Genomic DNA, 26,183 nt, shown 5'->3' on the forward strand with positions numbered 1-26,183 from the left:
ACCCCGCCCAGCCCCGCGCACACTCCGTCCACCGCCTGCCACGCCCGAGAAGACAGGATGAATCTCTCCTCCAGGGGCGAGGGAAGAGCCAGTTACAGGGAAAGACAGACCAGAAGGTCACCAAGGGGAAATCTGCACATCAGCGAGCCCCTAAATTCATTGCAATTTGCCCACTCGAGACGTTCCAAACGCCGTTCTTCTAGCCCCGAAGACCCCGGGGTAGACATGTCCCCCAGCGTCGGCACACAGAGCAGGTGCCCGACCACCTGGGCCACGGCGAGATTCCCAAGGACCCTCCTAGCCCCCATTGTCCTCACACCTTCCCGGGAGAAGTCAGAAGTCGGGCCAGGGGCGCCTGGGCGGCTCAGCCCGCGAAGCGTCCGACCTCAGCTCAGGTCATGATCTCCAGGTCCGTCGGTTTGAGCCCCACATCGGGCTCTGTGCTGACAGCTCAGAGCCTGGAGCCTGCTTCGGATTCAGTGTCTCCCTCTCTCTCTCTGACCCTCCCCTGCTCACACTGTCTCCCTCTCTCTCAAAAATAAAATAAACATTAAAAAAAGTCTGAACAGCCCTCACCCCATAAAGCAAGGAAGGAACAGAAGGGGCAGCCTGCGTGTAACCCGTGCAGAAAATGGTCAGAGAATGGGGGGCACTCACTGGCTGGTGGGGGTGCGGCCGGAGGAGGCAGAGGAGTGGAGGCCTGCGGCGATCGGCGGGGAGGGAGCCGGGGGACCCGCGTCAGGTGCATATATGGACTCGGGAGGGGGGCTGTGACTTGCGATCGGAGGAGGCCCGTTTAGGACTCCGAGGAAGGTCCTCGAGGGGTCGGCCGCCGGAGGTCGGGGCTGCCTTCCGGCGATAGAACCCCGCCAACCACAAGACGCTATTTCTAGCCTCACTGCCAGCGGCCTCCTGGCAAGCCAACTGCTGCAGGAAAACCGACCGCGGGGCGCAGACAAGGCAGGGGGACGGCATCGGTCCTGGGGTGTGGCCCCGCTGCTTATTTGGCTCCGGGAAAAACAGCAGCGGACCCCGGCCTCCGGGGAGCCTTCGATCCCGGCCTGGTGCTGGAGGCCAGGCCCGCGGGGCACAACGGCAGGCCCACGGCGCCCCACACTACAATCCTGGTCGCTGACGACATGTCAGGAGGGCCAGCGCCCAAGAGGGACACTGTCACCCCGTCTCCATGACAGAAGAAAGCAGATACCAGAAACAGAAAGCGGAGGCCACCCAAATGTCCGAGGCCGGCAGATTTGCTCTGGGCAGAGCCCTCTTGCTTTCAGGACGGAAGGACCAGGGGGTCCCGGGCTGCAGAGACGCGGAGCAGAAGCAGATCTTTCTCTCTGCTTGGGCCACTGGACACACCGCCGGGTTTCAAAGCCGGGCCCGCCACGCCCTGCTGGGTGACCTGGACAGGCCCCACATCTGTGTTCCCGCATCTATAAAGTGGGGCCAGTTTACATGGCACCTGGCACTGGGAAGCACAGTTGGCTCCTATTTGTGATAACTCTTAGCAACCCCCAACTGCCGGAAACACATTCTTCTCGCAGGGGCTGCTCCATGGACTAGCTCCCAGGTCGGAGGACACAGGTGCCGGGAGCCGCGCCTCCAGCCGGCAGGAGCCACGAGCAGTGGCGGGCATCGGGATCCCAGCCCCCCAGGGCGGCCCTGCCCCACCCCCGGCCCACCCCAACGGAACACGGTACAAAACCAAGGTTCACAGAGGGGACATCAGGGCAACAGGGCAGCAGCTACGAGAGACCCGAAGGCAGTGCAGTCCCAAGGCTGGCTCTCGTGTTTGGGGGACTACGGGCTAAACTGCATCCCCCCAGAACTCACATGTCAGAGCCCTCCCCCATAGGACCTCAGAATACGGCCATATTTGGAGACAGAGCTGTTATAGAGGAGATTAAGGAGGTGCCTGGGGGGCTCAGTTGGTTAAGTGACCAACTTCGGCTCAGGTCATGATCTCCCAGTTCGTGGGTTCGAGCCCCACTTTGGACTCTGTGCTGACAGCTCAGCGCCTGGAGCCTGCTTCCGATTCTGTCTCCCCCTCGTTCTCTGCCCCTTCCCCACTCATGCTCTCTCTCTCTCTCTCTCTCTCTCAAAAGTAAATTAAAAAATTAAGGTAAAATGAGGTCCCATGGGCAGACCCTGCTCCGATCTGCCAGGTGTCCTTAGAAGGAGAGGAAACGTGGACACACAGGAGACAGATGCCGGCGATGTGCACCCCCAGGGAAGATGCCCCCGGAAGCCAGGGAGGAAAACCAATCCCACGGGTGTCCTGACCTCCGACTTTCAGCTTCCACGCTGTGAGCAACTTAGTCACTGTGGTTTGAGCCATATGACCTACGATACTTTGTGACAACAATCCTGGAAAACTGAAACTAACAGAGAGCCTGCAGCCAGGACAGCAGGGGACACTGGTGCCCGGGACGATGCCCTGCAGCCCGAGCTCCCACGGGGGACCGCACGCGCCAGGCAGACGGCGGCTGGGGCCGGAGTGGGGGACCTGCCGCCTCCGCGTCACCAGGTCAGCCCAGCAGATGCCGAAGCCGGTGCTCGGCTCCCAAGGGGACAAAAATAACAGTGTCGGTCACGAGACGAAATGCCGTCTAGCTTGTAAAAGGAAACCAACTGTCCCTTGAAGAGCTATAAAAGCATCAAGAGGCCTGTGGTGTCATCTTCCAAGAGTCATAAATGTGCACGTATGCACATTAATACGCATCTGTGTGTATACGTACATAGATATGCACACATGCGTCTTTAAAAAAACCAAGCTCATAGATGCAGAGAACAAACTGGAGGCTGCCGGAGGCAGAGAGTGGGGAGAGGACGGGGGAGAAATAGGTGAATTTTTTTTTCCGTTTAGATATATGGAATCTTTTCTAGGGGGCGCCTGGGTGGCTCAGTCAGTTGAGCGTCCGACTCTTGATTTCAGCTCAGGTCCATGATCTCACGGTTTCATGGGTTCAAGCCCCACATCAGGCTCTGCGCTGGGTGTAATCCTGCTTGGGATTCTCTCTCTGCCCCCTTCCCCACTCACACATGCTCATCCTCTCTAAAATAGAAATATGCACATAAAAATTTTTTAAATGGTCCCAATAGTGCAGTGCTGGCCAGTGTCTGCAGGTGCGAGAAGCCTTGGGCGAGAACACGCGTGTATAAGATGAGCTATGTTCTCGCACAAGTCACGGCGCTGGGTGCTGTGAGTTCAATGTTGGTGAGTCAGGGGCGCCTGGGGGCCAGTCAGTTAAGTGTCGGCTTCAGCTCAGGTCCTGATCTCACAGTTCACATGTCTGAGCCCCGCGTCGGGCTCTGTGCCCTCAACAGAGTCTGCTTCGGAGCCTCTGTCCACTCTCTCTGCCCCTCCCCCGCTCATTCTTCCTCCTCCCTCAAAATAAATGAATTTACGGGGCGCCTGGGGGCTCAGTCAGTTAAGCAGCCGACTTCAGCTCAGGTCATGAGCTCACGGTTCATGGGTTTGAGCCCCACGTCGGGCTCTGTGCTGACAGCTCAGAGCCTGGAGCCTGTCTTCGGATTCTGTGTCTCCCTCACTTTCTGACCCTCCCCTGCTTGCACTCTCTCTGTCTTTCAAAAATAAATAAAAAAACATTAAAAAAATTTTTTTTAAGTTTCTTTAAACAGGAGCACATGTAAACACGTTAACAGCCCAGAGCCCGACACGGGGCTTGAACCCATGAACAGCGAGATCATGACCTGAGCCGAAGTCGAATGCTTAACTGACAGAGCCCCCTACGCACCCCTGGATAAGTCCTTGTTGATTCACTTCCGCTGTATAATTTCATTCTGTGCAGTTGTTTGAGGCATAAGGTAAACGGCAACTTCTCCTGATATCCCTCCTTGAAAACGAGTCCCACTCCCTGGAGGCCTTGCGGGGGCTGGATGAGCTGCTATAGTGTCTCTTCCTTGTTTTTTATTTTTTTAATTTTATTTATTTTAAGGGAGAGAGCAGGGGAGGGGCAGAGAGAGGGAGACAGAATCCCAAGCAGGCTCCGTCAGCGCAGAGCCTGATGTGGGGCTCGAACCCACAAACCATGAGGTCATGACCTGAGCCAAGACTGGGAGTGGGACAGTTAACCACCTGAGCCCCCCGGGCGCCCCTCTTTCTTGCTCTTCAGGGAGCAGGCTGGCCATGGGCGTCGGCGGTCAGTTCAGAACACCATGAACTTGGTGTTGATGGTACTGGCTGAGAACAAGGAAGTCATACACCTTCTTCCTTTTGAAAGTCGCACTCGGCTTGTTTGACAGGGAAGGAGGTGTGTTTTAAACCGTACAAAGACTGCTGTCATTCGATTCTAAATAGCCCTCGTCATCCTCGCTGGGGCGCGTTTGCCTCGCACAGTGGAGGGGCCAACGTGACAGCTTTCTCTTGCTTGCGCTTTCTCTTGCCTGTCACCAAAGGGACCCTTTTCCTTCTGTTCCGAGCAGGTGGGGAAATTCGGAAATGGCGGGTGGCGCCTGGCACCCGAGTTCCACGGCTGCTGTCACGGGGCAACTCTTCGCTCCAAAATCTAGGGTGTGAGGAGCTGCTTTCAAAAGGAAACAACTGAGCAGGACGGGGTGGGGGGGGCGCTCGGGCGGCTCAGCGTCTGACTCGTGGTTGAGGCTCGGGACATAAGCTCACGGTTTCGTGGGTTCGTGCCCTACCCTGGGCTCTGCGCTGACAGCTTGGGATTCTCTGTGCCTCCCTCTTTCTCTGCCCTCCCCACTCACGCTCTGTCTCTCTTTCTCTCAAAAATAAAACACTAAAAAATAATAATAAGTAAGTAAAAGGGCTTATCGATTTGTAACCTGTGGACCCCGGGCAGACGCAACTCCACGGTCTTTCTCAGAGGCAAAGAGAAAGGCCAGCCCTCCTCCTCCCTTCAAAACCAAGAGCGGACTTCAAGACCAACCGCCAAATGTGCGGCACCGAGATAAAACGAGATCAACCATGTGTTCATCCGCCACACCCTCATCCGTGAAAATAAGAACTAACGGCTTCCAGGCACTTTCTCCGTGCAGGGCACTGTGAGAGGCGTCCCCCCGGGATTCCCACCCACCTGGAACCCCTCAATGTGACCTCCCTTGGAGAGAGGGCCCTGGCAGGTGCTAACAAGAAGAGGTCAGGGGCGCCTGGGGGGCTCAGTCGGTTAAGCATCCGACTCCGGCTCAGTCATGATCTCACAGCTTGTGAGTTCGAGCCCCGCATCGGGCTCTGTGCTGACAGCTCAGAGCCTGGAGCTGCTTCAGATTCTGTGTCTCCCTCTCTCTCTGCCCTACCCTGACCATGCTCTGTCTCTCTCTCTGTCTCTCTTAAAAATAAACATTAAAAAAATTCAAACATGGGGTGTTGCATGGAAAACAATTTGACAATAAAATATTATGGAGCAAAAAAAAAAACGTTTAAAAAGAAAAAAAAATTCAAACATGAAAAAGAAGAGGTCATACAGGGTGAGAGGGGGCCCAACTGGATTGCTCAGAGGAAGAGGGAGATTTGGAAATCTTGGCCGCGCGGCGACAGAGGCAGGGATGGGAGCAACGTGTCCACAAGCTGAGGACACCAGTGACCGCGGGAACCACCAGAAACTAGGAAAAGGCAGGGAAGGGCGGACTCCCCCTGGCATCACACCCCAGGGGCCAAGGCTCGGGACTCCAGCTGCGATTCTGGCTGTAAAGCTAGATCCCCGTCCGTCCGCGGACTTCCCGAGCTCGGCCAGGGCAGGTGCACCCCTGAGACAGGTCTGCTCCGACACCGAGGAATCCAGACTCTGAACCCTGATCCCAAAGCGGCCCGTGGGCAGCTCCCGGGACACGGCGAGCCGGCCCCTCGGGACCTGGTTCCCGGCTGGAATCCAGAGCGAGCCTCGTCTCTCCTCCCTGGCTTCTCCACAAGCACAGATTATTTTTAGCAGCGGCTCCTGCTCTAGTCACTTCATTAGTTGGAGAACCAAATAATCCCATTATATACGACTTGACTGGCTCAAAAATTATCCTGCGTTCTAACAAATATTTAGTGAGCTGCCTCTACATGCTAGGTCTTGCTCGTCCGTTACGCTCCTCAGAAAATCACTTATGAAGCTAATGATCGCAAAGCCCCTAATTTAATTTACTCTTAAATATGTTTAATTTTCCCGCAAATGGAGCCACGGGCTTACACACCGGGCATTTTTGCCAGAGAAAAGGGCCCCGTGCTGGTTCTCAGCCGACTGCTTCCTGACCACCTCCCAGTGACGCCGGTGGGCGTGTTACAGAAGGCAGCCCCCACCCGGGCTGTGCCCATTCCCCTGATGGGAAAATCAGGGCTTAGAGGGCCAGCTGCCCAATGAGATTCAGAAAATAGGGGCCACTGCGGGCAGCAGGGAAAGACGGCCCCCACCCCGTACCCTTCGACACCTGCTCTCCTGTGTCTAAGTCAAAACTCAGTCCAGCTGCTCCTCAGTTCAAAGTCACAGTGTTCCTGGCACAGGATCCCACACACTGACGCAAAGAGACCGGGCGGCCGCACCACAGGGCTGAGCCCCGCAGAGGGACAGCCCCCAGAGTCTGGGGGACACGCACAGTGTGGCCTCAGGCAAGTTCAAAGTCAGGCAGAGCCAAACAGGCGTGTGCGGATGCGTGGTAACAGGGCAGGGAAGACAAAGGCCAGCTAAGCACCTTGGGGGGGGGGTCACCTTTCTTGGGGGGGAGTGTTTGGGGAGGGACAGGTGATGTTACCTAAGTTGGGCGCTAGGAGGGTGCGTATTCTTTTATTATTCTTTTAAACTGTGCATATGTACGTCCTTTTGTAGGCACAGTATACTTCACCGTATCTTTTCCTTTATTTTTTAAATTGTGGTAAAATACCCTTCACTAAAAAATTACCATTTTAACCACTGCTGAGCGTACGGTTCAAGGCATTAAGGATGTTCCCACCATCCACCTCCACGTTTTCATCTTCCCAGACTGGAACTCGGTCCCCATGAGGCAGCTCGCCCCTCCCCCAGCGCCTGGAGCCCCTCCCCCCACCTGCTTCCCGTCTCTAAGAACCGGGCTCCTGTAGGGACCTCACAGACATGGAGTCATACAGTGTGCGTCCGTTCGTGACCTGTTTCACTCGGCATAATGTCCTCAGGGTTCACCCGTGCAGTAGCAAGTGTCAGGATTTCCTTCCTTTTTTTAAAAAATAAAGTTTACTTATTTATTTTGAGAGAGAGAAAGAGGAGGGCAGGGGAGGGGCAGAGAGAGGACAGAGAGAGGCGGGGACAGTGGATCTGGAATCGGGGGGCTACTGGCGGGCTCATTCTCAGAAAACAAGATCGTGACCTGAGCCGAGATCATGAGTCAGACACTTAACCAACCGAGCCCTCCAGGCGGCCCGAGAATTTCCTGTCCTGTTGAGGCTGAATCATATCCCACTGTATGGATGGAGCACGTTCGCTTCTCCTCCCATCTGGGGACACTTAGTTACTTCCTCCTTTCGCTACAGTGAATCATGTCACTTCGCCACAATGTATTTTTTAATGGAGGGGACCGCACACTTCCTGGGTACCAAGCCCTCCCAATCCACTCCAGTGGAGGTAACTGTGGCCTGCTAACCCACGAAGCCACTACTACTCTGTAATACTCTCTTCAGGGGATCACTGTGAAAGGTAGCGATGACAGAATACTTTGAACATTCTAGAAAGCAGAACACGTCAGTCAGATGTACGTTTATGAATCATCTATGGCTGCTTTCACGCTGGTTTCTAGAGACCAGATTGCTCCCAGGGTCTGGCATATCGACTCTTTGGACCCTTGCAAGAAAAGATTCCCGACTTTCCGTAAGACACATATTCCATTGTTTCCAAGGGGCAGGGGGTCCGGGCTAGGAACCAGGGGCCGACAGGGAGCCTGACGTCCTGCAGCCTCTCCTGGATCCTCGGGGCACCGGGACCGCTGCCTGGTCCGCGTTCACACCTGCTGGACCTGGAGCGCTGCCGGTCCACGTGACCCCAGCCGCACCGGCTGGACAACCAGAGGCACAAGCAGGTCCAAGGTCGGACGGAGCCTCAGACGGCGCTGTAACAAAGGACCACAAACCGGGAGCAGGCTCAAAACAGACCCAGGGATCCGGAGGCCCCAAGGCTGAGAGCGAGGTGGAGGGCTGTGCCCCTCTGATGGCTCCAGGGGAGGGTCCTTCTGCCTCTGACATCACGCAGCCTCCTCCCCGCCCCAGTGACGTGGCTCTTCTCCAATCGGATCAGATTAGGGGCACACCCCACCTCGGGACCTCATCCTAACCTACAGCTAAATCACCTCTGCAAAGACCCTATTTCCAAATAAAGTCACATTCACAGGCCCTAGGGGTTAGGACTTGAACACATCTTTTGCAGGGAGTGGCGGGGAAGCAGGGAAGGGGGGGGACGGGATACGATTCAGCCCGACACGGAGACCTTCCGCCGCCTGTGAACCTGAGCCAGCGCTGCCCGCAGCGAGCACCACTTCGCTGACCAGAGCGAGCGCTCCTTCCGCCGAGAGAGGACGAGGGCATGTCCTCTCCCTTCTCCTGTGAGTCAGAAGCCAGACCGGGGCAGGGCTGGGCCCCCAGGGCCGGCCCTCAGGGCCCAGACTCAGGGACGGAGTGGCAGGCTGTGCAGGGCTGCAGCCCGGCCGGCAGGAGTCTCCACGGAACTCGTCATCAGCCCCCAGCGCCCACGCACAGCCCGCGGGAAGCGACGGCCCTTCGCCGGCCTCCCTCTCACTCCCTCCCTCTCACTCCATAAGGATCGCGGGTGTGTCTTGCGGCAGGGAATGTGTAGCCACGAAGTTCGTGGCTTTGATTATGTGGCACCTGTCAAGGGCGACCCTCACCGCTGACTGGCAGGAAGGCGTTTACGGCCGCCTGACCCCAGTGTCCCGGAGGATGTGTCTCCTCTCTGGCTGTCACTCAGCACGGACGGCGCTCAGGAACCCGAAGCACCGAGAGGTGGGGGGAGAGGGAGAGAGGGAGAGAGAGAGAGAGAGAGAGAGAGAGAGAGAGGGAGCGAGCCACAGGCACTTTATTCCTCAGCTCAGACAGCAGACACCAGATCCCAGCACCTGAAAGGGGCGTTTGTGTGGCACAGGTGACCATAACACCTGGCCTGTCCCCGGTGGCACTTTCTCTGCCCAATTCTCTCCTCTCTGCACCTGGTGACAAATGTGGGCACGCTTGGGTGACACGTCACAGCTCACAGGACCTTCTCCCATGTGTTAATACGTTTAATTTTTTTTAAACGTTTTAACTTTTATTCATTTTTGGACAGAGAGAAACAGTACCAGCAGGGAAGGGGCAGAGAAAGAGGGAGACACAGAATCTGAAACAGGCTCCAGGCTCCGAGCTGTCAGCACACAGCCCAACACGGGGCTCGAACTCACAAACCGAGAGATCATGACCTGAGCCGAAGTCAGACACTCAACCGGCTGAGCCCCCCAGGCACCCCGGTGACACACTTAATTCTTAAAACAACCCCAGTATTAGTAAGAGAATTGTTGCCATCGATGTCCTTGGTTCAGAGCATGGGACGAGGCTGAGCCTGAGTCAAGGTTCCCGAGCAAAGAGGGCACCAGTGACCCAGGTCGTGTACCTTCCTACCAGTCTGCACATGCGGGTCAGACAGCTGTGGAAGGGCCTGGGGGAACTGGGTTGTTGGCATTTCCTTTCCAATAACAGTTGAAGACAGCAAGGACTAGACAGGTACCTCCGATCTAGAGCATGGAGTCTAGCCCATAGACTGGGGGGCCAGTCAACCCCTGGGGGGCCAAACCTGGCCTCTGGTCTGTTTTTGTGAATAAAGCTTTATTGGAACCCAGCCACACCCATCCGTATCTTCTCCCGCTACAAGGGCAGAGTGGAGTAGTTGCCATGGAGACCACAGAACTTCCCATCTGTCTCTTTGCAGACCCTGCTGGGGGGGGCCGGGGGGGTACGTGGCTGAGCGGTGGGGGGGGGATCTGGGTGGGCCTGGGTGGGGGGCAGGTGCGGCCTGCCCACAGCACCGAGCAGGTGCGGGACCCGCTCACCGTGGGCGCAGCGAGCCCACCCTGGCCAGAGGCCCGCAGAGGCCGAGGCCCGCCCACGTCCCAGGCAGAGAGGGGGCCCCCGCCTTCCAGAGGAACGAGGGACCAGTTTGAGCTGCATTTCCCGCCTGACTCTCCGGGGCTCCTGCGGACCCTGAAGCGCCCATGAGGCGCTTGAAGTCGTGCTTGAAACTGGATCACTCCAACCCAGGCCAACAAACCCCAATCAGTGGGCCTGGGCGGCAGCAGACACGGCCTCCGAGGGCTCATCACCCCCGAGGAGTCGGAGCTTGGACGCTGTCGGCGCGTGCAGGTCCCTGCTCACGCCTTCCCCTGGGGCCCCTGTACCCCTGCCGGCGGAGAGGTGTGGAATCACACCCAAACCTCCTCAGGCCGCGGCACCCCGAGAAACGGAGCGAGGGGTCTCATCTGGTGACTGAAGGAGCAAACTGCCAAGGAAGGGAGCTCCCTCCATGGCTCGAGGGCGGGGTCACCCACTGGGACAGTGACACGGGCCGGCTTCTGGGGGGAAGGCCGCTCAGCAGACCTGGCTCCCCCCTCTCAGGGCCTCGGCGTCCCCCTTGAGAATGAGACTCCACTAGCATTTCATTCCTCTGGGAAGGCGGCCGGCCCAGAGCACAGCCTCGGGGCCAGAGACGGGGCCTGCCGCTGGCTCCCAGGGCCCCGTGGCCACGAGACCTCGGTGTTGGAGCCACTGTCACCACAGCTGGACACACGAGGGGGCCCGGGGGACCGGCCTCGGGACCGGACATGAGCTGAGGGTGCACGTGTGACCCGGCCTCAGAATAGGACACTGGGGCCGACCTGGTGACCTGGTGGAGGGGGAGGGGAGTCAGGGCTCTCTACCCCCCACCCCTGTGATGCTGGAGGCATATGTGAGCCACCTGTGCAGGGCAGGGTCAGAGCAGGGCCCGACCCCTGAGTCAGGCTCTTCCGGGCCCCCCCCTCTTGCTCCTGGAAATATGCCGGCCGGGCCTCTGGCACCGCACCTCACAATCCTGATGCCCAGAGCGGAGACTCCTCCACACAGAAGTAGGAATGGGGGTTCTGTTCAATTCACGTGGTGCCCAGGTCTTTATGTTGGGGGGGAGGGGGATCGCTGTTTGTTGAGTTTTCGGCAACATCTCCAGGGCAGGAAGGGCCCCGAGTGCCCCCTGGGAAGCAGATGTCCATGACCAGGGCCACACTCTGCCCCAAACAGCGGCCCCCAGGACTGAACGCCCCCTCCCCCAAATTAACAGCTCTGTCTCCCTCCTGCCCGGCCGGACTGCTGGGTCTCCTCTGCCAGGCCCCCCCCTTTAAAAATAAACACGCCTTCCTCTGAAAGGCGGGGGTCCCCTCTCTGCCCCGGATGTGGGCGCCCAGGGGGCTCAGTCAGTTAAGTGTCCAACTTCAGCTCAGGTCGGGATCTCACAGTCTGTGGGTTCAAGCCCTGCCTCGGGCTCTGTGCTGACAGCTCAGAGCCGGGAGCCTGCTTCGGATTCTGTGTCTCCCTCTCCCTCTGCCCCTCCCTTGCTCACTCTGTCTCTCAACATAAAGATATTAAAAAAGTTAAAAATAAATAAACATTAAAAATGTTTTCAAAAAGCAAGGCCTGCCGTCTCGCTGGGCAGGTCTGGGCTCCGCCCCCAGTGCTCATCCCCCCCCCCCCCGGTGTTTTCTGAAGGAACAAAGGGGGCAGTGAGCGGGTGGAGGCGCCCCCAGATGCCTTCCACCCCGGGTCCTGGAGTGGCCTTGAGGCCCCAGGTGTGTCCCTGCACTTCCGCTGTGGTCCCCGGCGTCATCTGGAGGGAAGCCCCCCACCAGTCTTTCAGGAAGGCCTTCACCGTGCCCATTTTACAGACGAGGAAACCAAGGCAGAGGGTGACGGTGACCCACGCAGGGCGACAAGGCAGAGTACGACCCGGTGGCAGGGGGCACAAGCTCAGTGTGGCTCGAAGCTCCCCACGTCCAAGCCACTGGGCCCGGGGACCAGAGCATTCTCCTCTCGTCTCTGTCCTGGAGGTTCCTCGTCTGTGAAATGGGTCACGACAGCACCCACCCTCTGGTGGCTGTGAGGACAACGGAGCCCTGAGGGGGCCAGCCCAGCGGAGGAGGAAGACGGGACACAGGCCCCCCGGCCTCCCTACGGCTGGGCTCTGTGCTCAGGCTGGGCTCTGCGCTCAGCCTCCTTGCGTGACTGCCTAATCCTCAAGGCCATCAGAGACCGGGCCGCTGTTTCTTCCCTCACTGATAAGGGCCCCGAGGCTCCGGTCAGCAGACTCTGACCTCATCCTCCAAGGCCCCGGCTGCGCCCCCCACGCTGCCCGTAAAGAACTGGCGTGAACCCCCGTGATCCCACCGAGGCTTCTGCAGAACCTTCTGGGGTTAACACGCCACCCCGGGGGGCGTTACCAGGGCAAAGAACACCCCTGCACCCCTTTGAATCGGGTAGATCCGGAGGCTGCTGCACAGGGAGAGAACGTGTAGTCAAGACAGCCCGTTCCGCAGCTTGATGACGGTCAAAGGCACCGTCCTCGGTGCCCAGCCCCGGCCCCTATCAGACTTGCCAGGTGGACACTGGGAACAGCTGGCTTTGTCCAGCTCCGGAGCCAGGAGCCGCAGCCAGCCCCCGCCCCACCCCCACAGCAAGGCTCTGACCTCCCCTCTGGGTTGAGAGAGACACCAGCCAGGGGGGCACTGAGAGGGTCCCTGCCAGCCAGGAACCGGGCTGCCGGGCTGCACGCCGCGTTAATGCCAGGCATGGGATCTTCCGTGTATGACAGCATCCAAAGGGATAAACGACCCAGGAATAAATCTAACCAAGGAGGCAAAAAGCCTTGCACACTGAGAACCACAAAACACTGCTAAGGCAGCTTAAAGAAAACCTCAATAAATGGATAGACATCCGTGTTCAGGGATGAGAGGGCTTAATACTGTTAAAACCGTGAGCCTACCCAAAGTGATGTTCAAATTCCATGCAATCCCCACAAAATCCCCATGGCAACTTTCACGGGAACAGGAAAACCCATCCTAAAATTCACAGGGGATCTCCTGGGACTGCGGCCAGCCAAGACAGCGTTGAAAACAAAGGAAGACATTTACGACAAAGCTGCAGCAATGGAGCCAGTGTGGTGCTGGCTCAGGACAGATGTCAGACCAGTGACACAGAAGAGACGGTCCAGAAATAGACCGGCACACGGACGGTCAACCGACTTTCAGCAAGGGGGCCAAGAGCGTGGGGAATAAATCGTGGACACTAAGGGTGAGGGGAGCCCCCAGGTAGGGTCTTGCCAGCCCATCGGTGCCGTGGGCGCTGGGCCAGGGTCAGGGCAGGGCCGCTACGCCCCCAGTTCGCCCCAGGTCTGCAGGGGGAGGGGGCTCAAATGCATAGAGGAGTGATCACCTCCCTGAGAGGCCAAATGATAACGAACGCCAGGGAATAAAGGAGAGTTTGAGAAGCCAGGGCTGAGCATGTGACACCAGACCCAACGACAGTATCCTCAAATCCCTTGGGCCCCTTGGGGAGCCTGGGGGGCTCAGTCAGTTAAGCGCCTGACTTTGGCTCAAGTCACGATCTTACAGTTCGTGGGTTCGAGCCCTGTGTTGGGCTCTGTGCTGACAGCTCGGAGCCTGGAGCTGCTTCAGATTCTGTGTCTCTCTCTGCCCCACCCCTGCTGGTGCACGCTCTCTCTCTCTCTCTCTAAAAAGTAAATGTTAAATTCCTTGGGCCCCATAACATCCACTGACTCATTTCCCTCCTGGCATCTTTCAGAGTAACGTACGGACACCACCATCTTGACCCAGCGGGCTGTAAAATCAGCTCCGTGTGACCAGCAGATTTCTCTAACAAAAGGAAACAGAATCGAATAGAAAAGGTCAATGTGCTTCACTTACAAAAGACAGGAGTTCGTGGACGTGAATAAATGTAGTCAAACGTCTGAAATGGTTGGTGTTTCTGTGTAAAATGCCTTTCTTACTGCGGGGTCAAAGTCAAATTGAAAGTTTCACAGCCACCTGTCTCGGCTCAGAGCTTCTGACCATTTGTCGGCCCCACGGGAACCTCCTCAAAGTCTCCCTCCCGAAGCACGTGAGGGCGGGCAACACAAGCGCTGGGGGTCCCCGTGCTCGCTTCCCCACCGAGGACAGCGCCATGCCCGCCTCGACACATCGCAGTGGGACCGGATGAGACCGTCTGAGCCAGCGCCAGCCCCGCGATGGGAAACACGGCCACCAGGCAGGCAGGGACCGGGGACAGGCAGACGTGGAGGAAGGCTCCACCAACCACGGCCCACGGGATCGCCCACCCTCACCCCCGGGTTAAGGACCCCGCCCTGGAAACACGGGAAGACGCTGACTTACAGTAGGAGAGAGCCCGACAGGCTCAGGCCGACGCGCTATTCTCCCAACTGCTTCAGGGACAAAGAATTCACACTCCCGGCAATCGCCCTGGTCAAGTGAGTTTGAGGACGCTCACCCGCCTGCGGCCATCACCACAATCGGGGCAGGAATATTTTCATCCCCCCGGAAAGAAGCCCTGTGTCCCCACCGGCAGGAGCCCCCCGTCCTCCCCAGTCCGTCGTAAACGCCCCGCTCCTGCTTCGTCTCCGTGGATGTGCCTGTTCTGTACATTTCCTACTGCGGACGCACACAGCACGTGGTCTTTGGTGTCCGGCCTCTGTCGCCGAGGATCCTGTTTCCAAGCTGTGTACGTGTTGGGACCCGGTTCCCTTTTCCTGCCGAGTGGGGCTCCCTTGTACGGCTGGTCCACACTGTCCATCCATTCGTCAGCTGGAGGCATCGGGCTGGTTGCGCTTCACAGCGATTCTGAACCATCAGCAGAGCGTCAACGTAAATCAGACAAACATGCATCTCCCAGTGACAACACTCACGCCCTGGAAGTGATCAAGCCAGCGAAGTGTGTACAAAAAGGATTCTTTTTTATTTTTTTCCCCCAAGAGACCTTCTAAGCAAGAAAATGAGGATCAACCTATGAGCAGGGCTAGAGAAAGAAAACCTAAATAGGGGCGTCTGGGGGGCTCAGTCGGTTAAGTGTCCGGCTTCGGCTCAGGCCATGATCTCGCGGTTCGTGGAGATTGGAGCCCCACGTCGGGCTCTGTGCTGACAGCTCGGAGCCTGGAGCTGCTTGGGATTCTGTGTCTCCCCCCAACCCCTCCCCTGCTCATGCGCGCTCTCTCTCTCTCTCACAAAAATAAAATAAACATTAAGAAAAAAAGAATAAAAGAAAAACTAAATAATAACTGTCAAAATGTGTCCTCGCAAGGAGGCCCAAGCAAAAAATAAAATAAAAGCCGAGCCCAGCTGCACACAATAAGATTGAAATTCCTCGTGCTGCTCCAACAAAATTTCAAATCATTAAAATCTCATTATACTAATAATATGTTTTGTAGTCAGATTTAACGAAAACACTCTCTTCCCCTAACAGCGCCGACGTTCTGAGAAGCGGCCGCAGCACCGGATGTTGGAAGATGACAGCTCTCGGGCCCGTGTCTTCCGTCCCGTCGCCGCCAACGCCCACGCCGGCACCTGATGAGGCGGCAGGCAGAAATCACAGCTGACTTGATGGGAGCTCGTGGGCGCCCAGCCCTTCTCCTGCGTGCTGCCTCCTAAGCGTTCTTCGATGGAAGCAACCGTCCGGATACGTCACGGTGATCTCATTCTGTTTTATTACTTCCACCCGTTTGCCAGCGGCTGGTCCCCTGGGTCTTCTCCACGTGATGGGCAAGGTGGGGTCTGGAGGCGGCGGTCATAGGGACAGTTAGCACCCCCGAAGGGCTTGCTACATGCCTGGCCCAGGCAATCCCCCCAACATTGTATGATTAAGACTTTCAAGAGGCGCCTGGGTGGCTGTTGATTAAGCGTCCAACTTCGGCTCAGGTCACGATCTCGGGGTTCGTGGGTTCGAGCCCTGCGTCGGGCTCTGTGCTGACAGCTCGGAGCCTGGAGCTGCTTCAGATTATGTCCCTCCCTCTCTCTCTACCCCCCCCCCACTCACGCTCTGTCTCACTCTGCCTCTTAAAATTAAATAAATGTAAAAAAAATTTTTTTAATTTAGAAACTACCAAACCAACATCCTAGGTGACTGCACCTCCGTACCGGCCCCCAGCACCCCTCCCCCCCATACGAGGACCCTCCCCAAGGTCAAGGCCCCAGGGTGCTACAGAATCGGTTCAAGTTGGGCTCCGAGGCCCGAGGTCCTAAAGCACCACATGGATCACTTCCTGCTTGCTCGGCTAATACACAAAGACCACAAAGTAAGTGGTGGAAGATCATTTCTTATCATCGTCTTCAGAAAGGACACAGGAGGCCTAGGACGAAGGCCAGCAGGGAGGGAGACGGGTGCTGAGTCAACAGAGAGGGGCCCCCAGCCAGGGAGGAATGGGGGGCGGGGGCTGGCAGCAAGGCCCTGCCCTGCAGCCGCCAGGGGCCTGTCTTCTTTCTGTAAATGCCAGCAAGTCCGTCCAGCACAGAACGGACACCGCCGTCTCCTCCGGAGCACCCTCCTGCCACCGTGGCTGAGTGCCTCTCAAAACGCCAGGGAACGCAGCACTTACGGTGCACCTCTGGGAAAATTAATCCCGTCGGAATCACCTCTCAGGGTTGCAAGGCCAGCCGCTGACAAGCCGGGCCCGGCTGGGGGCACGACCTCTGCAAGGGACCTCACTTCCCTGAGCCCCCGGCCGCTCACTGGCAAAATGGAAGAAGCCCATGGCACCCATGTGCCCGGGGCTCGGTATGAGCAGGTGACGGGCGCAGCGCCGTGCCTGGATCATCACAGGGCCCGACGAGGCTGCCGGAGACCCCACTCTGCCTCTCCTTCCTGTTTAATTCTTGTTTTAAGTTCTTTCCCTCACGTCTCCCCTGATGATCCTCTACCAAGCTTGTATATATCATGTACGGATCCGTTCAGGTCTTACTTTGAAAGACAGTGTTCATTTTCAAAATAAGGAAAACAGAGAGGGAGGAAGACGCTTCAAGAGAGGCTTTGGGGAAGGGATCCCTTCGAGTCCCTCCGTACCCCCCAGCCCACTGCGAGGGTTCTCTGTCCAGAGACAACACGGGACCTGCAGGGTCTGGTGCGCTCCACGGTGACGGGAGGCAGGCTCCAAACACGGACACCGGCTGTGGGTCCGTGCGACCGGCAGCCGCTTCCTGGAGGGCTGGGCTCAAGCAAGCTCCAAGCAAGCCCCGGGAGTCTGTTCCCTCCTCAACTTCTTAGCAACTTACTAGCAGAGCAGAGCCTGGATCCTTTGGAATTACAACGTTTCAAGTGAAAATATAAAAAGTGCATACATTTTTAAAACAACAGGCACAGGGGCGCCTGGGGGCTCAGTGGGTGAAGCATCCAACTCTCGACCTTGGCTCAGGTCATGATCTCACAGTTGGTGGGTTTGAGCCCCGAGTCCAGCTCTGTGATGACAGCTCAGAGCCTGGAGCTGCTTCAGATTCTGTGTCTCCCTCTCTCTCTGCCCCTCCCCTGCTCACACTCTGTCTCTAAAATAAATAAACATTAAAAAAAATAATGAAAATGCCTAAGCTCCAGAGAAGGACAGAAACCATATGTTTGCACTCATAGGTCTGGCAGGAAAGCAGGAGAAACCTAATGGAGGACCAGGAGGAGGGGAAGGGGGAAAGAGAGTTGGGGAGAGAGAGGGATGCAAAACTTGAGAGACGTTGAATGCTGAAAATGAACTGAGGGTTGAAGGGAAAGGGGCGGGGGGTGAGGTGGTGGTGATGGAGGAGGGCACTTGTGGGGAAGAGCACTGGGTGTTGTACGGAAACCAATTTGACAATAAACTATTAAAAAAAAACAAATTAAATTTTTAAAAATGCCTAAGCTCGAATCCGTTTCCTTTCAACTACTAACATGGAAGCATAAAACCGCGTAGTTTGCCTCCTGTCCTGGTCTGTAGTCTGGCAAGAAGTCCCACCAGGGACCCAGGCGGGAGCGCACCCCTCCCGACGCCCACCTGAGCTACCTCCCCGCCCAGGGTGGCAGGATTAGACTCGGCTCTGCAGCGCACACCGCAAACGCGCGTGCACGGTGCTTTCTGGACCCGCGGGCCAGGAGAGGCCAGGAGAGGTCAAGCACAGGCTCCCCTCAAATGCCTGCTTTGTGGAGGATTTCTGTAACTTTGTTACCAACAGCTAACCAGCTGCTTCGTGGAACAAACACGGTGAGACAGAAGCAGCCAGGGCTGTTGAAAGGACACAGGACCCAAAGGAGAAGAGGGAAGAAGCTTCTATTCGGGGATGACATCGCTCAGGAGTTAAGGCTCCCACGTGCGGCGCGGGCTCGTCTGATCAGTCCCGGTATTCCTTCCCGCCGAGTCCCGACGCTGCCCCGAACCCTTCTTAGCCCAGGGGCAGGCAGTCGTCATAAATGCGCCTCACGTGAAGCCACTTGGCCACCCCTGCTCTGCCCCGAACCGTCTGTGTCCCTGTCACCACCTCACTCATCGACATTATCCTTTTTTTTTAACTTTTTTTAACGTTTATTTATTTTTGAGACAGAGAGAGACAAAGCACGAGAGGGAGGGAGACAGTCTGAACCAGGGTCCAGGCTCCGAGCTGTCAGCACAGAGCCAGATACGAGGCTCGAACCCACAAACGGTGAGATCATGACCTGAGCTGAAATCCGATGCTCAACCGACTGAGCCCCCCAGGTGCCCCTCACCCACATTATCCTGACTCACACTTCCTGGGCACGCCCTCAACAGCTCCTGAGACCTCCCCTCCTTCAGCCTGTCGTCCTCACATGGCCCAAGGGCCAGTGCCCACAGGCTCCACGTGGCCCCATGAGGACGGAGGCTCAGCACTGAAACGGGCGCAGGCGGAGACCCGGCCCCTCCCCGCCGAACACGCTGCGTTTCTGAGGACCAGCCAAGAAGACCTAGCTGGGAAAAGCGGACTGCACCCCCCTTCGCTTCTCCACCTCACGAGTGAGGAAGAGGGGCCCCGGGGCTCCCAACATGGAGCCTCGTGGGGGTTCCCACGGCCCCCGCACTCCGAGGAGGTGGACCAGGGCCCCGCCGGCTTTGCTGAGCCTCCCAGGTGCATGAGCCCCCCGGACGGAGCCAGAGCCTGCTGCGCACTCCGTTAATTACAACCAGAAACCCATGTCGCTAAGAAGTATCTCAATGATGCAAAAGCCGCCAGAGACCTCTCGGATTGAGTGCATCCCACACTGTGCTCTCTTTACCCCAACAGCAATTAGTGCGGACACGCAGACCAATGCCACCGGGCCAACACGTGTGCAACGTACTCCTACGCTTCCTGATCTGTGGTTTCAGCCTCTGCGTGATACAATAAACAGCAAACAGACTCACTAGGAAGTAAAGCCGTTTTGCATCCGAAACCTAAAAAGCCAGAGCTGATGCTAAAGAGGAAGACTGCTTCCCTAGGACACGTGGCGGAGCCGCCTACCTGGAAACCGGGAAAGAGCGAGGTGCGGTGCCCACCCGCCCTTTGCCAGCCACAGCGGGGGTGGAAACCGGTCACACGGAGCCCTCACAGACCGCTCCCAGCAAGCTCTTACCCACTTACATCTTATAAACATCCCTTCATTATTCTGGCGACCGACAGGGAGCACGGCGGCAAAGCAAGTTCGAGATGTGCAATAAATATTAATTCCGGGGAGTCGAGACTGGAATTCAGAGCAGAGCGCCTCTGATGAGTGGGGGGTTACCAAGGCGACGACTCTTCGGGGACCCAGCAGGTAGGACAGGAGGCGAACTAAGAGAACCACACAGAGTTAGCCATTCCTAAAGAGGCCGCCTCTGCACAGTAAGGTAAAAGGAACCTAAGAGTCACCGGTGTGGGCTCCGAGTCACAGTTTCCCTCTCTTACCAGCTGTTAATGGGCCACCAGGGGAAAAAAAAAAAAAAAAAGCCCGGTCTGGTACAAGTTGACAGGCCTACGTGTGTTTCTCTTGTGGAAAAAAAAAATCCACCCCTCCCCCAGCCGACTCCCCACCCCCACGACCCGGGAACGAGCCAGGAGAAATGCTAGGTTTGAAGATTGCGGGCAGGGTAGTAATCAAAGGAAATATCACAAAGCCACACCAAAAGCTGCCCTGAAACCCACTTCCTCTGGGCCAGAGGGGAAACAGCACCGGGGTTTCCGGTGATGTCCACCCCGCCCCTCTACGGGATCTGTTACCATCAGGAGCTGGACAGAGTCTCGGATGGGCACTTCCTCTCCGACCAGGAGCTGCCCCTCCCCCCTCCATGCACAGAAGTGGCTCAAAGAGGCATTTGCATTTAGAGCAAGGGGTGTGGACTCGCTCTGCTCCTTGGAGGCAAGTTCTCCAGAGAACCTCGGAGGCCCAGTACTGGCTTCTCTTACCGTGGACTATTCTAGAACCCACCATATGCATTACATGCCTCCACGGTCTCTTTCCCTTCGCACAGGTTAGGAGTCCTACCGACCTTAAACATGACCAGCCGATAATGTCCGGACAGTCCTATATAGATCAGCAAAGTGACCGACTGAGTCCCTGGAAATGCCAAGAACTCTAAGAGTCCTCCCTCCCTGGCCAAAGACACAAAACTCATCACAAGTCCTTTTCTTGTATGTTGCTGCAGAGAGAGACCCGAGACCATGTTTATGTTTGCAGGTAGATCAGCGGCGCCCGGGTGCCTCAGTCAGTCAAGCATCCGACTCTTGATTTCAGCTCGGGTCATGATCTCACGGTTCGAGGGGGGCGGTGCGCTGACAGCGCGGAACCTCCTTGGGATTCTCCGTCTCCTCTCTCTCTCAAAAAAAATAAACTTGGAGAAATAAATCGGGGGGCTGTTGAGGTCTGCTATACAACAGCATGCAGACATCACTTCCAAGTTTGCACAATGTCCTGAACGGGCGGGAAAATGCTGCTCACCAGGCGCGTCAGCCCCGCACGCGTCGGGAGCTGGGGGCTGGGCAGGGAGCGTGGCTGCATCTAGTGTTTCCACGCAAAACATCTTCATTCTTCGAGCGGCCTCCGGGCCACTGCTTCTGCAGCTGCTCTGTCCTCACTGTCTGGGAATCCGGACTCCACCCCACCCACCACCCTGCCTGGGGGAGCTCCCCCCCTTGCCTGTTCCGAGGTAAGGCTGAATGAGCATCGCTGACCTGCACGCCACACCACAGCCCTGCAGCCCCGTGAACTGCCTGCACCTCCCCAAACGGCAGAGCTGGGGTCTCCTCCAGGGCCCCTGGCAGGAAGCCCCACGCCCTACCCCCTCCTCTGGCTAATTCCCAGCCTCCCCCTGCATGCAGCTGGGTGGGGGGTGGGGGGTGGGGAGACCATTTCTCATTTCTTCCAACTGGAACAGATGTGTGTCCCCCAGAGGTCTGGATCACCAGCTCCTGAGGACAGGCCCGGGGCCACCACTGCCCACCCCCAGCTCCCAGCCCGCCAGGCAAGCGCCTACGTCCTTAGGCCCTAGAAATCAGGGGCCTCCTTCCTCCCTCTCCTGTCCCCTTCCCCCTTCTGGGGGACTCTGGTGACATTTCCTCCGAGAAAGCTCCTTTCTTCTGGGCAGGGGCGCTCACCCATCTCACACACTCTGGGAATCTGCCCCCTAAAAGGACCCCACTCACCAGGGAGGCCTGTGGATTCTCCCCATCAAGAAGGTGAACAGAGCCCCAGGTGCTGAGCCCCAGGCCAGGCAGGTTCACGGTGCAGCTGCGGGGGCTTCTCGACTGGGGGAGGGGGGGCAAGGTGCTGAGGGCCCAGAGTTCTCGAGACACCTCCAGAAACAAACAGCCGGGTGTCCACCTGGGCACTCTGACGGGACATTGGGGGCTGGTAACTCACTGCTGTGCTGTCCCAGCACGAGCTGTGTGTCCTGTGCAAATGGGATGCGTACCGCACACCTGGCCCCACCCACTAGATGCCAGCAGCACCCCGACCCCCAGGCGTGACCCCAGACTCTGCAATGTCCCCCGCAGGCAGAATCACCTCCAGCTGAGAACCACTGAACCCAGGTGAAGTGGCGACTGGGCGAGGCTGTGTTTGCTCAGCTATAAAATGAGGGGGGTCCCTGCCCTGCATACAGCTCACAGCGAGTTAAAAATTCCCACCTCACAGCGCTAATTACACGGCGTCTCTGTCCAGGTGCTCTTCTTACAGAGCGGTGTGTAAGCGGGTCATGCCGGGGTCTACGCAGCACCAACACGGCTGATCACTCCGTGAAAGACAGGGTGATCACCCGAATTAAGACGGGTGGTGTAGACGGGCGCCTGGGGGGCTCCGTCGGTTGAGCGTCCAACTTCCGCTCAGGTCATGATCTCAGGATTCGTGGGTTCAAGCCCCGCATGGGGTTTTGTGCTGACAGCTCAGAGCCTGGAGCCTGCTTCTGATTCTGTGTCTCCCTCTCTCTCTGTCCTCCCCCTCTCACACTCTGTCTCTGCCTCTCTCTGTCCCTCCCCCACTCACACACTCTCTCTCTCTGCCCCTCCCCCACTCACGCTCTGTCAGTCTCAAAAATTAATATTAAAAAAAATTGTTCTTAAGATAGGTGGTGTAGAGATTTTTCTCCTGAAAGTTACTTAAGACACTTGATACCTTCAACTTTCAGTTCAAGGTCACAGCCACCTCGTTATCCCTTTAGATTTAGATCCTGCGGGAAGTCTCCATCAGTATCTTGCCCATTTATCGATGTTTCTGCATCAAATGCGTAGAAGACCGGCAGGAAGGGTGGCGGAAGGCGGGCACAGACGGGGAGAAGAGGCTCGGGTGCACCTGAACCGCACGAAGACTCTCAGCAAACAACTCGAGGAAAAAAGAGCCAAACATCGGAACAGACCCCGCCCCGAACGGCCCACTCCGCACGGAAGTCATCAGGGAACACGAAGCTGGCTGCTCTAGGAACGTACATTTACAAAAACAGAGAAAGAACTTCCTAAATGCTTTCTTCCCTCAGAAAGGAGGAGCTGGTGTCGGGGTGAGGACAGGTCCTCAGTGCGGGGCTGGGGGGCTCCATCCCGCCCTTCCGTCCGGGCATTCCGGCCCCACAGCTGGCTGCTCGCCTCCTCAGGACTTAACAAGGCAGCTGCGGGGGCGCCTGGGGGGCTCAGTCGGGTAAGCGTCCGACTTTGGCTCAGGTCATGATCTCACGGTTCGTGGGTTCGTGCACCGCGTCGGGCTCTGTGCTGACAGCTCAGAGCCTGGAGCCTGTTTCAGACTCTGTGTCTCCCTCTCTCTCTGACCCTCCCCTGCTCATGCTGTCTCTCTCCCTCTCTAAAATAAATAAAAACAGTAAAAAAAAAAATTGAAGAAAAAAAACCAAGGCCGCTCCAGTCCCCGGGATGTCACCTGGCCCCACCTCCTGGACCTCGGGGGCGACTTTCCTCCAGGGCCATGAGGGGGACCTGGCGTGGGCAGCCCTTCCTCTGCACCTGCTCCCCCCACCCCCCGGCTCCTGCAAAACCAAACCGGCTTCTAATAAGTTGCTCCCCAAAGTCTCCGGGCCTTCTACAGGGAGCTCTGGGGTTCTGCAAGGGTTCCTTCCCACACTTTCCAATGTCCACAGTTAGTCACAGTTCTGTTTTCTAAACCGGGCCACCACGTGACACGATGTGGTTCCCTCCTGGAGAACATCAGCCTCAATCACGCCATGAATTCACCCCTGGGCACTTCCTGCACCGGCCCCTACAAACCCTGGGCCAACACATTTCTTAAAATGATCTCGTCCTGCAGGGGACGGGACTTTCACCCCTACGTGTCTCTCTGCGCCTGGTCACAACCACAACCTCTGCCGATCTGGGAGGGGGGCCAGTGCCTACAGGCTCCCGGTGTCCCTCGCCTCCCAAATCTTCACACCCTCCCTTCCGGGGTCCGCCTCGCCGCCCGCGCTCCTGAATTCACCGCCAACTTTGTAACAAAAAGGAAAATGAAACCCACCGTCCACCTTGCAGCGCCTGACAATCTCTAAGCACCCACCCCCTTCCTGATTCCACGGTAGGCAAATGAGTGCCATGCCACAGGGGCCCGGCGGCCCGGCCAGGTCCCGCCCCAGCTCACGAACTGCAGAAACAGCCAGGAGGTCAGGTTGGCACGCTGCCAACCCACGGGCTGCCTGGAGTCCTGGCAACTCTCAATTACTCAGGGCCTCATCGCCCAGCCTCTGCCTCTGTGCTGCCTGCCTCCCAGGGACCAGCCAAGTGCTGCCTCGTCCCCAATTCCCACATCTGAGCTCACTTAGGGTTTTTCAGCCTTTTGTTGGTCTGAGGGAACCCTGAAGCATGCCAGGCACCCCAACTTTGAGAACCAGGGCAGAGGTCCCTGCCTAACACACACAGAAAAGCAACCACAGCAAACACAAGCATCACGGCTCCTCCTGCTCTTCTCCCTTCTCCGCTTTTCACCACAGGACGCCTCTGGCCCCTGGATTCCTGGTGCATTTACATCAGACCAGACCGGCCCTCAATTGACTACGCACACGCCGGTTCCTAAAAGCAAAGACGAAAAGCATTTCGCTTTGGAACGTGGGGCCAGTCCACTCCTCCAGGCCTGTGTTCCTCCTATTCCGGGGGCGGAAACGTCACCTCTGAGAAGCTGGAGCGGTCCAGAACATTCCACTTACTTGCTATTTGAGGGGAGACGGCTCTCAATGCTTCCCACTGATCTCAACCCAAACATGACCTGCTCTGACCCCTCTCTACCTGCCTGCACTTCCCACGTGTCCTTCCGCGCCCACCGCTCTAGAGCACTCCCGGTCTGCCTGTTTATCACAAGGGACTCCGCGTTCCTGGAAGCAAGAGCCTTGGCTGGGGACGCCTGGGGGGCTCAGTCGGGTAGACGCCTCAGGTCACGATCTCATGGTTGGGGAGTTCAAGCCCAGCTTGAGGCTCGGGGCTGACAGTGCAGAGCCTGCTTGGGATTCTCTCTCTCCCTCCCACTCTCTGCCCCTCCCCTGCCAGCTCTCTCTGTGTCTCTCAAAAAAATACATAAATAAGCTTAAAAAATAAAAATAAATAAATAAAAAGAACGTTGGCTGTCTCTTCTTCTGAGGCTGAACAAGTTGGGAGAGGAAATGTCATTTAGGTCTGTAATTAAGGCCCTGAGATGCCTTTTGTTGAGGGCGACGTGACCGCAGGTGAGGACCCAGGTCACCAAGGCGGCAGGAAGGACCGGCCTTGGCCTCTCCGGACCGCCCTCTCACTTAGGAGGTCTGACTTGCATGGCTGGGAGAGGAGCGGCCAAGTCGTTCCGGATTACTGAGAACCCATTAAAGGGTGACAAGGCCCCACCCGCAGGGAACTGAATAATCTCCCCAAGGTAAAAGCTTCCCCAAGGGAGATCCCAGGGGGCACCCCCACCTCCACAAAATCCCTGAGGGGAGCGCCTCCCCTAGAGGTGAAAGTATCGCTCGGCATCCCTGGAAATACACACGTCCCACGGAGAAATGAACCAAATCACAGTGCCCTGCGGCTATGCATCCTTGGGGTACATGTGTCCCGGGGCCAACAATCAACCTGGGGGCACAGAGACTTTCTGGGGGATAATTCAGCCCCAGGGGGGTTCAGGAGGTCAGTCTACACACCCCTAACTCCCAGGTCCTCTCTTCCCCCGCCCCCCCCCCAGCAGCCTGAGGCCTTCTCCCCCCACCAGCTGCCTCTTCCCGGCTTTGTGTCCGCACAGCTCACCCAGGCCCATCCGGAATCTGTCCCAGAGGAGGAATCTCCTCGCCAGAACAAAGGGGAAATTCAGGAATGCCCGCCCCCGGAGAGGCCGTGGGAACGGCACACACGCAGGCCAGAAGGAAGGTCCCCTGCAGCTCCACAAACCTTTTAAAATGTAAGAGGAGGCAGGTGGTTTTTTAGAATGATTTTCCTAAGCACAGAAGGGGGAGGGGAGCCCAAGGTCGCAGCCCCCACCCCCACCCCTGGCCTGGGGCTGGCGCACTCAGCGCCCCCCTGCTTCCTCCCGCTGCAGGGTCGAGCGGCGTCCCCTGCAGGGGCTCCCGCACCGAGGGCGCCAGGCGGCCCGCGGCCCGTGCCCAGCCGGCGGCGGGGGACCGCCAGACGCTCGGTGGCGAAGGGAGGGGGACCTCGCACGGCTACGAGCAGGAGGTCCGGGTGGGGGGCGCCGCGGGGGCTCCCCCGACTCGGCTCCACGCCCGCCTTCCGCTCGAGCGCCCACCCGCGACCCG

The 26,183-nt window shown here is 57.6% G+C and overlaps 1 protein-coding gene across 1 annotated transcript in view; it reads right to left on the reverse strand.

Annotated features, from left to right (window-relative positions):
- The window catches only part of PARVB (parvin beta), a 90,782-nt gene extending 65,051 nt beyond the window's left edge, over positions 1–25,731 (reverse strand). Inside the window, exon 1 of the mRNA XM_029954097.1 lies at positions 25,678–25,731. Within this exon, the coding sequence (XP_029809957.1) occupies positions 25,678–25,687 (10 nt within the window). The 5' untranslated portion in view covers positions 25,688–25,731. The remainder of the gene's footprint in view (positions 1–25,677) is intronic.
- Positions 25,732–26,183: the final 452 nt, after the last annotated feature.

The sequence above is a fragment of the Suricata suricatta genome, chromosome 10 (assembly GCF_006229205.1).
Source record: "Suricata suricatta isolate VVHF042 chromosome 10, meerkat_22Aug2017_6uvM2_HiC, whole genome shotgun sequence".
Taxonomy (NCBI): Eukaryota; Metazoa; Chordata; class Mammalia; order Carnivora; family Herpestidae; genus Suricata; species Suricata suricatta.